The following is a 16127-nucleotide window of genomic DNA, read 5'->3' as shown; positions in this document are numbered from 1 at the left end:
AGCAGGAATCATGTATACTGCTTCGCCTGAGGCCCACTGAAGCTGTTACCTAGTAGGGTGACAAAAGGTCTGGAAATGAACCTCCCAGCACAGCGAGCAAACCGACATCCCAAAAAAAAAAATGCATTCCCAGGACAACTATACTGCAGGGTTAGAGGCAAAGTAAAGATTCCTCAATAGCGTCCCGATGAGATATTCCAAGGATAGGTATTAGGTACAAAGTAAAGCTCCCTCTGGAATCCCAGGGAGGAGCTGCTAAGATTACATTTGATACAGAACAGCACATCCCAATGTGTAATCTAATATTTACATCTTGTCCAATACTTGGGACACTCATGTTGAGAAGGAACCAAGTTGTATCATATTGTGCAAGCCCAGAAAATCCAGGCAAAATTTCCTCAATTTCTCCTCATTGCTCCTGCCACCCTGTTGGCGAGGGATGTTAAAAGAGGAGCCTTAGCCCTGTGTTCAGGGCTAAAAATCTTCTTTTGGAACTCCTTCTCATTGTAGCCTAGAAGAGGTCACTGGAGACAGACTCAAAGACACTCCTCCTCTCCAACAGGATATTTATACATGCCTTGTCACAATGATTACAGCAACATTGACATCAGTGCTTGCCATCTCTTCTCTGCCCTTTAGGCCCATCCCCAGACATTTGCTAGCTGCATCACACTGAGGGGGGGGTGCTGTTTGTTAACTTGTGAAGCTGCAATTATTTTCCTGAGGTCATAATACCTAAGCAAGGTTTTGCAATAGCTCCCTGACAATGCCCCTTGTCTTCCACTGTCCTTTCAGGAGGTTCTCTGTTTCTACTCTTGCCTTATAAGTTACTTGATCTTTGGTATTCACACTATTTGTCCTTCAATTCCCCCCTGTCGATGGGACAGGGGCTTCTCTCTGCTGTGAACAGCAGTTTGTCAGGTGCAGTTAATATGTAATAGCAATTACTTAAGCCTTGGATTATGGTGGGATCAGACTTTTCTTTCTCCACTTTATAAACACCAGGTTTTGCACTTTCCCAAAGAGCTTCAGGAGGCACTTCATTACCTTCTGGTTACCATGAGCATAAAGACCATGATTCTGGCTGAGGAATCTGCTGCCCCAAAGCCAATAACCCCCCCTTTAGGCCCTTGGCCTAGGATCAGTTTGGTGAATCTTCACTGCACTCACGCTCAACGGCAAGACCATCTTGCCCGAGAACAAAACCGTACAATAAGTGCTTCTCGTATCACAAAAACTTCGTACAACTGCAGTAAGACATCACTGCCGTACTCTAATTTGACAGTCAACCTGCACACTACTTCTTTTATAAACTAACTCATGAACATAGATGCCCAAGTCCCTTCAGGCACCTGCAGTTTCTAACCTCTCACCGTTTATGAAAACAATCTTGTTTCTCCACCACTGAAGGGAATAATTACACACTATTCACATTATCTAATTTCTGGCCTTCTTGCCCCCTGCTCTAGATTTTCCTTTCCGATCTCAGTTGACAGTTTGCGGGCAGGATGATTTAAGGACAGGTCAGCAGCTTACGAGCAGAGAGACACGGCAGCTTGTGTAAGGGTGCCACAAGGAGCAGCGCCACCAGAAAGCTGGCTGCTCCCTCGAGCTTGATTTAAAAAGGTGGCCTGCTCTCCACAAGCTGTGGCAAATACCGAGAAGACACGTCATCTCGAAGCAGCAGCTGTGTGGAGCCGTGAAGGGGGAAGGTCCACTTCAGTATTTAGTAACGTCTATGCAAATCCTCAGCATCTGCTTCTTGTAATTGAACCGGAGGGGGACTGGGGACTTTTGCACAAACCAGTCCCTTTGCGCTGTTAGCTGCAGATGAGGGAGTCACCACTTAGAGCCTGAAGGTCCAACGCCTGAAACCTAAATACATCAACAAGGATGACACAGATGGTGACAAACTGCATGAGCACTACACTATCAGAAGTGCCTTCATTCAGATGAGTGCTAAACCCTTTCTGCCATCTCAAGATCTCAAGGCAAATTTTTGTTTAAAATAAAAAGAATCAATTGTGGGTATGTGGGCATCACCAGCAATGCCAACATTTAATGTCCAGCAAATTGGTCTTTGTGCGACCTCGCGCATCTCAAATACTAAGTAACTGGCTGCAAACTGCTTTGGGATATCTCACAGTCACCCAAAGGTGAAGAAATCACAACTCAAGTCATTATGGAGACGTGACTGGAATTGATCAGTCACAGAAAGAAGGGATTGATGAAGAGACACGAAATGGTAGCGCAGTGACAACGGTCAGCACGGTCAACTCCCCACTTTGTCACATGGGACTGCAGGACCTTGTTGGCGATTTAATTGAAACAGAAAACAGCAACTTAGAATCCCCACAATGTGAAAACAGGCCCTTCGTCCCAACAGGTCCACACCGAACCTCCAAAGAGTAACCCACCCAGACCCATTACCTTACTACTCTACATTTACCCCTGACTAATGCACCTAACCGACACATCCCTGAACACTACGGGCAATTTAGCATGGCCAATTCATCTGACCTGCACACCTTTGGATTGTGGGAGGAAACCAAAGCACCCAGAGGAAACCCACGCAAAGACAGGGAGAATGTGCAAACTCCACACACACACACACACAGGCACCTGGAATCGAACCTGGGTCCCTGGTGCTGTGAGGTAGTAGCGCTAACCACTGAGCCACTGTTCCACCTTTTCTCTCAGGGTGCCTCTGGTTCTGAGCAAAGGGACACAAACACTAGAGATTGAATTTCTTAATCAGGGCAGGAGGAAAAGAGTTGGCTCCAGAGCAAGTGACCCAGATCCCACAAAAACCTCACCACCCTGTATGGGAGAAGCTTCCACAGTCTCCCGGATCAACCTGTTCACAGTAGCTGACCTGCAGACAGAGTCTGTATCCCCACTGGACTAAATGTAGACTGCATGAAACCCAAGAATGACGTGAAACTTTCACTCAACCGTGAGGTACAATACTCACAGACAACTCGGAAGTGAAACAGCCACGAGATGTTTGGACTCCGTTCCATCTGTACAGAAACGCAAAATAGAAACACGTTCAGATGATGCACACACACAATCCACGACAGTGCAGTGCTACAGGCAAAACAAGCTGACAATGGGGGGAGGCTTCTAGGCTCTATCTTCTTGGACTAACATTCAACCCCACTGTCTGCTAAGATTGCAACCTTAATCTAATGAATTTGCCGAGTCCCAGCCCTAGCAGGAAGAAGCTCACAACATGAAACTGTCTTGAATTCACTTACTGTGGCTGCTGCAGGAAATGGCAAAAGCTTTTGATTGGAATAGTGTGATAGGAGCTCAACTGTGTCAAACCCCATGCTGTCCCTGCCCTGGGAGTGTTTGATGGGGATAGTGTAGAGGGAACTTTACTCTGTATCTAACCCCATGCTGTCCTGCCCTGGGGGTGTTTGATGGGGATAGTGTAGAGGGAACTTTACTCTGTATCTAACCCCATGCTGTCCTGCCCTGGGGGTGTTTGATTGGGGGGGGGGGGGGGGGGGGGTGGAACAGTGAAAGCTTTACTTTCAGAAGTAGAGAGAGTAAATAGGGCTTTACAATGTTAATAATGAGCTCGAAGAAGGGATGATGTGGATGCCTGGAAGGGTTCCATTTCTCTTCGCAGAGAGATGGAAAAGATCCTCTTCTCTCCTCTGCTTAAAGCCAGTGACAAGACCAAGACTTGGAATGTAGCTGAAACCAATCTCTGAGGCTGAGAGGCATCTGCTGTAGGCCATCACGTTGCTGCAGTGCACAGCACGGGAACAGCAAGTGGTTGCACATCTGGATTGATCGGGACAAAACTAACCTCTCCCCCACAATCCAGACTGGCAAAAGACTGTTTTTCAGTTGTTGTTGTAGCAATCAACCTTTCGGCCCATCATGCCTGTGCTGACTTCATTGAACTACCCAATCAGTCCCACAGTCTCCCTTCCATTCTCCCATGCCACTCTGTGGTCCTGCAAGTCTCTCCCTTTCCAAGTATTCATCCAAATTCTGGTTTTGAAAAATTCCCACTGAATCTGGACAGCAAAGAAGGTTACCTCAGATTACAACAGGACCTTGATCAGATGGGCCGATGGGCTGAGGAGTGGCAGATGGAGTTTAATTTAGATAAATGCGAGGTGCTGCATTTTGGAAAACCAAATCAGAGCAGGACTTCTACTCTTAATAGCAAGGTCCTGGGAGTGTTGCTGAACAAAGAGACCTTGGCGTGCAAATTCATAGTCCCTTGAAAGTAGAGTTGCAGGTAGATAGGATAGTAAAGGCAGCATTCTGTATGCTTAGCTTTATTAGTCAGTGCATTGCATAGAGGAGTTAGGAGGTCATGTTGCGCTGTACAGAACATTAGTTAGGCCACTTTTGGAATATTGCATGCAATTCTAGTCTCTTTCCAATCAGAAGGATGTTGTGAAACTTGAAAGGGTTCAGAAAAAATTACAAGGATGTTGCCAGGGTTGGAGGATTTGAGCAATAGAGAGAGGCTGAACAGGCTGGGGCTGTTTTCCCTGGAGCGTCGGAGGCTGAGGGGGGACCTTATAGAGGTTTATAAAATCATGAGGGGCATGGATAGGATAAACAGACAAGGTCTTTTCTCTGGGGTCGGGGAGTCCAGAACTAGAGGGGCATAGGTTTAGGGTGAGAGGGGAAAGATATAAAAGGGACCTAAGGAGCTACCTTTTCAGAATGAACTGCCAGAGAAGTGGTGGAGGCTGGTACAATGACAACACGGAAAAGGCATCTGGATGGGGATATGAAGAGGAAGGGTTTGGAGGAATATGGGCCAAGTGCTGGCAAATGGGACTGGATGAGGTTAGGATATCTGGTCGACATGGACGGGTTGGGCCGAAGGGTCTGTTTCTGTGCTGTACAGCTCTGAGTGTATGTTCTTTCGGGCAGTGCGTTGCTAACAGCAATGACCCATCATCAACTGCGCCCCCTCCGCTCCCCTCAACCCTTTCCGCCGTTCTATCAAATCAGAGTCAGCAGGAAGGGGATGGCTACAAAACCAGGAAGACAGTCTAATGCACATCTACAACTTGAATTTCACAGCATGTACATGCTTGACTCATCAGCACTCCAGGAGTGTGAAACACCAGAAACACTTACAAAGTCCACCCTGTCCTCAGCTAGCCAGTGGAAGCACTTGAGAAAGAGCAGCAGGGTGAAGAGGGCCACAAAGCGTGGACTGAAGTCATCCCTGAAGACAGTGAATGCCAAGCAAGTCTCAGTCACAGCGTACCAGGAACGCTCGATTAAATGCTGTAGAAAACAGGAAGAAAACAGCATTAGAATATCCAATCACCATGGCTTAACTGAAGGGATTCTCCACAACCTCGCAATCAGGAAACATTCATTCCGCAGACACCCTGTGGAGGGCTGGTAAGAATTTCATATATGATCACTTCTCATTTCCCTAAACTTCAGAGAATAGAGGCACAGTCTGTTCAAACCTCTCCCACAGGACAATTCCATCATCCCAGAGATCTGTCTGTTGAAGCTCTGCTGCACTCCCTTGAAGGCAAGCATATCCTTCTCTCGGTAACTGTACACAATACTCTCAGTGCAGTCTCACCAACACTCCATAAACCTGCAGCTTTCATCCAGCGCACAAAGCCTCTTGTAATAACAGGCCAACACACGATTTCTTTAATTTGCTTGCTGCACTGGTGCAGAACAAGCCACAGACAGAGCAACGAGTGTCAGCGGACTGATCCCAAAACAGAAGGCTCTTCACTCGCTGGGACAGGTCTACTTAGGATGGCCTTCAGCCCACTTGACTGACTGAGGGGGAGGGGGAGACTGAACACAGGAAAACTTTGCGAAGTCACACCAAGGCACTGCACCAAGTCAGCTCTACTTCAGTACTCTTGTTTTAGCAATAACAGTGAACATACCCTTTGCCTGACTACCTAACCAGCTTTGAATTACACATGAACAAGGACACCTAGATTGTGCTGGACATCAACACTTCGCTAGTTCAGGCTGCCAGCAGTAAGTGTGCAGAGCACTGAGCAATGAATTCGATAGCTACTGGAGTCAGGGAGTTAAGAGCAGTGTGCGTGTGTCAGAATATGCCAAAATATATTTTTGGTTGTCTGAAGCCTGGAGGGACCTCTCAGCTATTAGAACTCTGCACCAGACAGGATTGGTGTCATGGTGACGCTAATTCAGAGGCACCAATGGAGGGGGACAGTGAAAACACTGCACTGTTCCTCCTTCAATAACCACAAGCAAGTGCAGCAGTCAGACTAACTTCCTTCTACGTGCCAGTTACTGATCCGAGACCGCAGATGTCCCAGCGTGAGTCAGCCAATTAATCTGCCGTCGAGGCTGACTAGATTTGCAGCAGAGTTCCAGCTCAGAAGAAGTGAGTCAAGGGTTGGCCACGTGGAACAACATTGATAACGTTCTGACTTGAAACCTTTACACAACACAGGGAGGTTTGTGGCCCTCTGACAAACAGCCAGGTGGCATCCACCTCAACCATGTTACAGACAGACTTTACACCTTACTTGTTGGGTGACTGGCTGAAACTTCACAAGGAGAAACCAAAAGGTGCCAGGCTACGTTAACAGTGTAGGGTATAAGGAGCTAGAGGTAGCAGACACAGTTACTGCCCTTGACAAGCCCTCGTGGCCACACAGACATTTCAACAGGGAACCAAGGGAATACAAGATGATTGGATACTTTCCCTTCATTCACACAAAGCTGGAACACTAATCCAGTCACCCCCTCACCCGATTCTTTCCCATCATTTCGGATTCCTCTTTGAAAACTATTAAGTCCATCTGCACAATATCAGACAGCACAAACACTAATCACCACTTCAGTTTCAAAGATTCCTCCTCACCCATTGCCCCAAATACTGATGGGAAATGTAGCCTTTGTGGGTCTATTCACCCTCATTTTCCTCAACCACACCTGGAGGCCATTCAGCCCCTTTACATTGGGGCAGCCTGGCCTTGATATAACACTTCTCACTCCTACAAAAAAATAAACCCTCTACCTTCAGAAACTCCCCAGTGTGTTGTGCGCAGCCCCCCTGAAGGACTTGGTCCAAGTCAGTCTGGTCACGTGGGAAAACGCAGATGGCAAGGATGTGCACAGCAAGGACCCACTCCCTGAAAAGGGTAGCAGAGGCAGGAACCCTAGAGACATTTCAGAACTACAAACACTTGAAATGCCTGTCTACTAGATACTAGTCTGTGCGCCAGGTGCTGGAAAATGGGATTAGAGTAGGTGGGTGTTTGATGACCAACAAGGACATGATGGGCTGAAGGGTCTCTTTCTATGTCACAAAAACCTTTCCTAGAATGCTCCATCTGTGCGTCCTGGCGCACACACGCACATGAGCAATTAGGAACAGATGCTCAACATTGACTCTTTTGAAACCCTACTTCTGAGTATTCCCTTCACTGGCTCTATTCCAAGGAGAAACAGGCCAGAAATAAACATGGAATGGAGAAAGGTAAAAACAATGACTGCAGATGCTGGAAACCTGATTCTGGATTAGTGGTGCTGGAAGAGCACAGCAATTCAGGCAGCATCCAAGGAGCTTCGAAATCGACGTTTCGGGCAAAAGCCCTTCATCAGGAATACAGGCAGAGAGCCTGAAGGGTGGAGAGATAAGTGAGAGGAGGGTGGGGGTGGGGAGAAAGTAGCATAGAGTGAGTGGGGGAGGGGATGAAGGTGATAGGTCAGGGAGGAGGGTAGAGTGGATAGGTGGAAAAGGAGATAGGCAGGTAGGCCAAGTCCGGACAAATCATGGGGACAGTGCTGAGCTGGAAGTTTGGAACTAGGATGAGGTGGGGGAAGGGGAAATGAGGAAACTGTTGAAGCCCACATTGATGCCCTGGGGTTGAAGTGTTCCGAGGCGGAAGATGAGGCGTTCTTCCTCCAAGCGTCTGGTGGTGAGGGAGCGGTGGTGAAGGAGGCCCAGGACCTCCATGTCCTTGGCAGAGTGGGAGGGGGAGTTGAAATGTTGGGCCATAGGGTGGTGTGGTTGATTGGTGCGGGTGTCCCAGAGATGTTCCCTAAAGCGCTCTGCTAGGAGGCGTCCAGTCTCCCCAACATAGAGGAGACCGCATCGGGATCAACGGATACAATAAATGATATTGGTGGATGTGCAGGTAAAACATTGATGGATGTGGAAGGCTCCTTTAGGGCCTTGGATAGAGGTGAGGGGAGAGGTGTGGAATGGAGAAACTCAGGTCTAGCAGCATCTGTGGAAACTCCAGACCTACCAAATTTCGCCAACATTCTCAGCATTTGGCTTTCAATCAAGACAACAAGCCTAGTGGCGTCATCAACCCTGGAGACATCATGGTATATTCCCTGTGCATCCTTTCACAAAAGCCCACCTCAACACTCCAGCTGGGACGAGATCACTGCTCTCGAGAGACTTAGCCAACAGCTTCCTTCCTTCGGTACTCCTAACCCAGTCTAGCTGTTTTGTTAATCCTCCTTGATTTATGGCTTATGCATCAACACTTTGAACTAGGTACCCATATTAGCTCAACCTCTCTGCCCTGTCCTTTCCTCAGAGTCTGGCAAAAATTACAAGACATAGGAGTGGAAGGAAGGCCATTCGGCCCATCAAGTCTACTCCGCCATTCAATCATGGCTGATGGGCATTTCAACAGCACTTACCACACTCTCCCCGTAGCCCTTAATCCCTTTAATAAAAATTATAGCGCCATACAACAAGGAAACAAGTCCATGTCAACCATAATGCCAAAGAAAACTAGTCCCACCTGCCTGCGCTTGGTCCATCTCCCTCCAAACATTTCTTAAATTTCCTTATCCAACATTTTTTAAACATGGCAGTTGGACCCACATTCACCACTTTCTCTGGAAGTTCCTTCAAGTCTAAACCCAATTCTCTGTGACTGAATGCACTGCCACAGCAATGTGCCAATGATAACCGAGGAAATGACATGCCTAGTCACCAACTGCACAACTTTGTAGCTGGCTCTCCGCAGTTAGGTTGCAATAGCCCACCAGGGCCAGAGATTGCTACAGCTGTTACATTCTCACCTCCATCTCTGCAGCACGCAGCTGCCCAAAGAACACCTTCCGCATGAACTTGCCGATGAGGAAGACCAAGACAAACGCCTGAATGTACAGCACCTGGTCAGGAAAATAAAGAGAGAGTAAGCAGCAGGTGAGACACGTTTGGGTAAAACTGCTGGCAAAACCAATCTGCAACTGAATGACGGGGGACGCCCCAGCAGCTAAGTGACCAAATATCAGATCAATCGGCATTTTTTTCAGCTTGTTTCATCTGGGTTAGGAAGTTTGCAACTCAGGCCAGCAACCCTGGCTCAGCAGCAGGGGGAGTGCTGCTACAAAACAGCCATCACGTGCCAAATGAGACAATAAGTGGAGGCTCATACAAGTGGACAGACTAGTGATTGGTGTGTGTGCGCCTTTCACCCCATGCCATGAGCCAACACTGAAACCAGGTATTTGCGGGAATAATTTCCAAAAAGAAAAGCACTAACAGCATGTGGATTACTTATCTTCCTTTGGGCAGCTTCGCAATCAATCATTGATGATATCTTTGATGAGGGCGACAGTGTTTACTCTTCCAAAAGGGAGATGTTGGTTGCAAGAGTCCCCTCCCCACCCCCCACCCGCCCCCGTCTCAAGATATTGTGGATTTGATTATCCTAAAGTATGAAAAGACAATGAGTGCAACAGACCACGTGTGCTGTATTTGCACACCAGCTCCTGGGAGAGATTTTTTTTAATACTTGCACATCTCAACATTAGATAACTGTTTAGCAGAAGAGCTCCAATTTTATTGGAAGTCAGACACCTCGGTTTTCAGAACAATCCCCACTCCAAGGGTGAAAGGAACAGTTGTACCACAGCAAGTTTTGCAGCTCCTTCCTGGTTAACTCGCAAATTTGCAAATTCTTAAAATTCCTGCCAGTGCCCTCATATCATCTGAACTTCAAACGCCCAGCACCCATGATCACATATCCAGGGCCCCTGGCTCCTCTTCACTTTGTAGCACCTAACAAATTCAGATACCACCACGATGTCACCCAAATATTCAGTGTCACAATGATGGTTGTGTGAGGAACCCAGCATTTCGGTCCCCAATCCCCATGAGCCACGACTTGATTGAAGAGAAATTCCTGGATTTAACTCCAGAAGCTGTTTGGGCGCTTCCTTCCTGGGCACAGAGAAAGGATAACGTTGCTTGCCTTTTCTACCCACCCGATTCTAGCACCCAGTCATTGACCTGTCGGGAATAAGCTTTCTACTTTTAGCCCCCATCTGCCTCACAGCATAAGGGACCTGGGTTCAATTCCACCCTCGGGCGGCACCATATGGAGTTTGCACATCTCCCTCATGTCTGTGTGGGTTTCCTCTCGGTGCTCCAGTTTCCTCCCACAGTGCCAAAATTAGGTGGATTGGGAAATGCAGGATGAAAGGACAAGGGGGTGGGATACTCTTTGGAGGGTCGGTATGGACTCAGTGGGCCAAATGGCCCGCTCCCACACTGTAGAGATTTTGTGAATCTAAATGAAATGCACAGAGCATAAGTGAAGATTAAACTGGCTTCTGAGACAACTGGGGCATTTGATGAGGGAACATAAATGCAGCGATACCAGGGGGAGGAAATCAGAAGGGAATCCAAATGTCTAATTGCAGCCTTAGTTGATGCACTGCACCATTAGTTAATTCTAGCTGTTTGGAGGATATGGTTTCCGAAAGATGGAACTAGGGAGCTTATAAAGCTTCTCATCAATCCCCCCCCCCAGGTGGACGTGATGCTCAACAGTTTTTCTCTCACGTAAACCAGCAGTGCTCATTCACAGAGGCAGAAACAGCAGAAGAGAAACTAGAACAGCTTCTGAGGAAGGGTCACTCGATCTGAAACCTTAACTCTGATTTCTCTTCACAGATGCTGCCAGACCTGCTGAGCCTTTCCAGCAATTCCTGTTTTTGAAACGGGAACTGACTTCGAGTTGCAAACAAGCCAGGCCAGGACTCCCAATGCAATAGGACAATATTCAGATGATTTGTCTCCTCAGTGGCCTTCCTCTGCCCTCCCAAACAAAGATAATAAAGATGCCACGGCAAGTCATCACCAAAATGTCTCCTTCAGCCAAAACAGACCACTGGGCATTTATGCAAAAAAAAAGGGTGGCCATGTTAGATTAGATTACTTACAGTGTGGAAACAGGCCCTTCGGCCCAACAAGTCCACACCGACCCGCCGAAGCGCAACCCACCCATACCCCTACATTTACCCCTTTAACCTAACACTACAGGCAATTTAGCATGGCCAATTCACCTGACCCTGCACATCTTTGGATTGTGGGAGGAAACCGGAGCACCCGGAGGAAACCCACGCAGACACGGGGAGAACGTGCAAATTCCACACAGTCAGTCGTCTGAGTCGGGAATTGAACCCGGGTCTCTGGCGCTGTGAGGCAGCAGTGCTAACCACTGTGCCACCGTGCCGCCCACTAATTTATATTGCTATAAATTAACACAGTGACAGAAACAGAAAATTTACTGAAAGTCACATCTTAAACCTGCACAACTTTCAGGCTTGGGTTGATAAGTTTAAGTACATTTATGCCACATACCAGGTAATGACCACTTCCAACCAACCATTCTTTCACAGGATGTGGACAGCCCTAGTTGAGTCAGCATTTATCACCAATCCCTAATTGCCCCAGGAAAAAAATAAAAAGGTGGCGAGCTGCCTTCCTGAACTGCTGCAGTCCCATAGGGGGTGTAGAGACACCCACAATACAATTAGGGCATGTATTCCAGGACTGGGACCCAGTGACAGCAAACAAACAGTGCTATAGTTTTAGGATGAAGAATGGCTGGAAGTGGCATTCCTGTGAATCTGATGTCAGTTTCCTTCATGTTGTATCAGAGTTTAGAAGATGCTTTCTAAGCAGTCAGCGTATGTTCCCTCCAAGATATTGTCTTGTGCTGGGTACAGCTCCAGAACTACAGCAAGGAAACTGACGAGGGCACAGGAGGTTGCACAAACCTGCAATCCACTGCAAAGTGCCACTCGGATTAGTCTCAATCTGAACAGAAACCAGTCATTTTACAAGATCAGCTGTAATAAAAATTCAACACCCTCTCATTTGAAGTACGTGAGGGTTCAGAGGTTCTCATTCGGGACCGAGACTCTCAGCAATACGTAATGCTGTGCTCTTGGGGCCTGAAGGTCAGCTGAGGTTTGCCCCAGGTTTCCTCTTCCTCATAGTGGCAGCAAGAGGAAAGAGCAACTGGAACTGCGTTGGAACAGACGCACTCTCGAGTCTGATCGGCCATTTAACAATTCGGGCCAGAACTCCCACGTTGACAGCCTTGGTGTGACATGATTTGACCACGAAGTGTAAATGCCAAGGCAGACTGGTTGGGCTGGGGGACTGGTGTCAATGGCACATATTCTATATCTCTTGGCAGCCTATTCCCAGATGTGTAATCTGCCCCATGCCACCCCAAGTCATTAAACAACTGTCCTCTGGTAAAAAGCAAACCAACAATAATGAGCGGGGTGGGGGCGGGGGGGCACTTGGTCACAAAGATAACAATGACTGACAAGCCTGTCGGGATCGACAAATCTTGCGGTCGCTTGGCAAAGGTACCACGGAACAATGAAGGAGCTTTGCAAACTAGTGCCTTTTGGGACAGTGGCAGTTTGTGTCACATGGGTGAATCTCCAAGTGACTAACATTCTAGCACTCAAGTACAAGGTTAAAATACTAAATAGAAAATTACCTCAAAACAACCAGTCAACTTAAGGCCCACATGTATCTCAAAATGAGTAATTGGGCTCTTTCCATATGGCAAAATAAAACAAAGAACTAGAGATCTGAAACAAAAAAAAAAGAAATTGCTGGTGAAACTCAGCAGTGAAAGTGTGTCACCAGACTTGAAATGTTAATTCTGCTTTCTCTCCTACTGGGTTTCACCAATTTCTATCTTTCCATACAGTACACCAGGCTACTGGAACCACATGGCTGTGTGGCACACCAAAGCACTTGCCAAAACAAACAACAACCCCACAAAAACATCACAAACTCAAAACAAGGCCAGAAAGCCAGACCAAAGTAGGAAACTCAAAAAATTAGGAATTGTTGGCTAGGAGCAACAGATCATGCTCATGAGTGATCATGAGTGATATTTCTGTCCTGAAAATTCAAAATCGATAGGCCTACCAAGTTAGCTTACCCTTGACAAAAACTGCTTTGCTCCATTTTCCAAGCCACAAAAATCAAGAGACCCACAAATGAAAAGCACACCGAACTCACTAAAATTAGTCATGCAAGCTCTTGAAGTTAAACATTAATAAATCAACTACAGAAACAGTACAGAAAGGCACATCAACGTCACCTATTAATGTAGCAAAAAGCAGTCCAACAATTGGTAACACAGGTAACATTAAACATTTTCCTTCTTCCAGGTTATTAATTTACTCCTCCTGTGACTTCTGAGTGAGCTCCTGCAAATGGATCTTACCTAGGACTCCAGAAAGGTGGCACCTTACCCAATTCCCAGCCAATCCCACTCTTCCCCCAACAGTGCTGCAGTAGCACGTTCACACCAAAGTTCAATAATGCACCCTCCTGCGACTTGACCAGTAAAATCGTGCCATCACACCTAGTGGCCAGCACAAAGGGAAACATTGCATTGTTGGAAGGTGCTTTCAGTTCAAACATTGAATGGAGAATCCACTAGTCCTTAGTGCCCATTATTTCGAAGAAAAACCAGGTGAGCATTTTCATCTTTCGACCCAAATCACTGGTCACTATTCTGCCACATTTCTGACAACATCAGCCACTCTTAAAAGGTTTTAAGGGATATGATTGATGCTAGTTCAGCCTAGCATTTATCCAGCATTCCTATTTTGCCCTGAAGAAGTCGGTGATGAGCTGCTGCAATTCGTGCACTTTAGGGACAATTGCCACACTGTCTGGGAGTTCCAGAATTTTGTTACACCACTGGATGTAAAGGCATCTTGTTAAAACAAGTCTTGGCTGTTTCTTAATCTTTATCAACTGGTCTAATCGTTTTCCATCTGTGCAGCAATCCAAAACGTACTCAAAAGATGGAGGGACTAACAGTTTGCCCCAGCCACACCGCTTCCAAACTTACCGCCATACTTGGGCTGGATTTAGTCAGATACACCACAGTAGGGTAAAACTGCCGCTTCAGGTAATAGGCATGGGTGACCACAGTTGTGGTGAGCACCAGGCTGGCTGCGGTGGCCAACGTCGATCGGACCATCGCGTCCCTCCCCGCGGGAAACAGCTTGCTGGAGATTAACCGGGAACCTGAGTCCCGGAACTGGGCCCTGGCAAAATGTTTTCTTTTCTTAAAAAAAAGTCAGTCCTTCACCACCCCTCCTAAAGGGGAGGTGTGTTGCTCCGAATGAGGACCACTTGGTGATCTGCTGGCACTCCTCAGCTAGACTTTGGGGATCCCACAGCTGCTTAAATAGAAAGAGAAACACAGATGATCACAATCTCCATAATATTCTGAATCCATAGCACGATGCAAATTCACAGCAGGTCAGACTGTGAGATAGGGCATGATGGAGTTAACTGAGCTGAAGGGAAACATTTTTAACAGCTGAAGAGTAGTAAGGAGAAGATTTAAAGTTTGTTTCATGTATTTGTGGGATGTGGATATCATTGACTAGGTTAGCAGCCATTGACTCATTCAGGAATAGTCAACCAAATTGCTGTCAGACTGGTGTTAGATGTAGACCAGATAAATCAGGACAATAGATTTCTTTCTCTAACAAACCAGATGGTTTTTAAAACAATGATAGTGATCGCATGGTCATATTTGGCCAACTCTAAACACCAATTTAAAAAAAATTGAACTTAAAATGTCACCATATGCCATGGAAAAATGTAACCCCTTGTTCCCAAAGCCTTACCTTTGTACTTCTGGATTACTAATACAGTCACATTATCACTACCCCAAAATCTCTCCTCAAAGCGAAACACGGAATATGTCAAACCATCAAAAGTCAGAGGAGAGATATTTAAACAGCTGGAAGTTTTAGAGGGGCGGGGTTATTTAGATAGGCGGATGGGTTTTAGAGGAGTGGGGGAAACTTTTTTTAAAACAGGATGGGAAGGATTTAGAAGAGGAGCTGGGAAGACATCCAAATCAAGTAGTTGAGGGAGGGAAAGGGAGCAGAAAAGCTGGGAAGATATCTTAAACAGATGAAGGGGACTAAGGAATCAGCTGCGGGGGGGGTTGGGGTGGACACTAACCCACCCCCCTGTTCAGGGGCAGCCAAGCCTTGAACCCACAGACGCCACTTGCGAGGGTTCGGCCGGACTGGCGTTGGATGCCTCCCCACCCACCAGTGGCCGCAGGGGAGACCGAGGGCAAGGCAGAGGGTCACCTCACACCCAAGGGCCGGCACTCACCGACCACCGGACACCCTCCCGCCGCTCCGATTGCGATGAGATGTCTTCAGACAACTCACTTCCGGTCGGGGGGGTGGGGGGAGGGAAGGCGTCCGCCCTCTTTTACCGTCCCCTACTTCCGTTCTCACGGTGCCCGTGCTTTTACCGTCCCCCCCCAACCCCAACGCGCGCGACAAGCCGAATCCTCTCACCGCCCCCCCCGATGATGCTGACGCTACCGCTCACGACGGCTCCGAATGCTCAACCCTCTCACTCGATCCCCAATCCCTCCAGTCGGCGACTTATTTTTTTTTTCGTTCCTGTTTGTCCGCTGGCGTAGAAATCCCCCTCACTCCTCCCACCCAGAATAGATCAAGGATACCGAGTCCGTGGCCACTTCCCATTGGTCGGCCCGCCGACGAATGAACGCGCGGCAGCTCCGCGAGGCCGTCGTCCAATCGGAACAGCCAGACGATCGCCTCCCCGCTCACCAATCAGGAGCCACGACCTCCCCTTCCACGCTGTTAGACCAATGGGATACCGCGTCGTGTGACCGGGGCGTGGGCACGTGACTCCACGCACCGTTTTTTTTAAAAAAACATTTTTAATTTTTAGGAAACAGAAGTTATGATGTGACGGAATGGAGGAATCTTCGGATGGTTGAGATTTTCATTTTTCTTTCCTCTTGGGATGT

The 16127-nt window shown here is 47.5% G+C and overlaps 2 protein-coding genes across 7 annotated transcripts in view; one reads left to right on the top strand and one right to left on the bottom strand.

The window, feature by feature from the left end:
- The window catches only part of syvn1 (synovial apoptosis inhibitor 1, synoviolin), a 38170-nt gene extending 22379 nt beyond the window's left edge, over positions 1 to 15791 (bottom strand). Inside the window, exons 1-5 of one of the 5 annotated variants that reach the window (XM_043682604.2) lie at positions 15646 to 15791; positions 14163 to 14496; positions 9055 to 9147; positions 5125 to 5277; positions 2975 to 3023 (exon numbers count right to left, since the gene is read on the bottom strand). In XM_043682604.2, coding sequence (XP_043538539.2) covers positions 2975 to 3023; positions 5125 to 5277; positions 9055 to 9147; positions 14163 to 14294 — 427 coding nt within the window. In that variant the 5' untranslated portion in view covers positions 14295 to 14496; positions 15646 to 15791. Of the gene's footprint in view, positions 1 to 2974; positions 3024 to 5124; positions 5278 to 9054; positions 9148 to 14162; positions 14497 to 14952; positions 15265 to 15429; positions 15546 to 15645 lie in introns of those variants that run through there. The other 4 variants (XM_043682606.2, XM_043682608.2, XM_043682607.2 and 1 more) reach the window with 4 other exon arrangements.
- The window catches only part of LOC122543815 (speedy protein A-like), a 29295-nt gene continuing 26888 nt past the window's right edge, over positions 13721 to 16127 (top strand). Inside the window, exon 1 of one of the 2 annotated variants that reach the window (XM_087983569.1) lies at positions 13721 to 13778. The gene's annotated coding sequence lies outside the window, so the exon portion shown is untranslated. Of the gene's footprint in view, positions 13779 to 16071; positions 16093 to 16127 lie in introns of those variants that run through there. The other variant, XM_087983570.1, reaches the window with a different exon arrangement.

This window comes from Chiloscyllium plagiosum, unplaced genomic scaffold (assembly GCF_037043375.1).
Source record: "Chiloscyllium plagiosum isolate Xiang-an unplaced genomic scaffold, Cpla_swu_hap1 HiC_scaffold_46, whole genome shotgun sequence".
Taxonomy (NCBI): domain Eukaryota; kingdom Metazoa; phylum Chordata; class Chondrichthyes; order Orectolobiformes; family Hemiscylliidae; genus Chiloscyllium; species Chiloscyllium plagiosum.
Note: the sequence above shows the minus strand (reverse complement) of the source record. Positions and strands in the feature narration are given on the sequence as shown.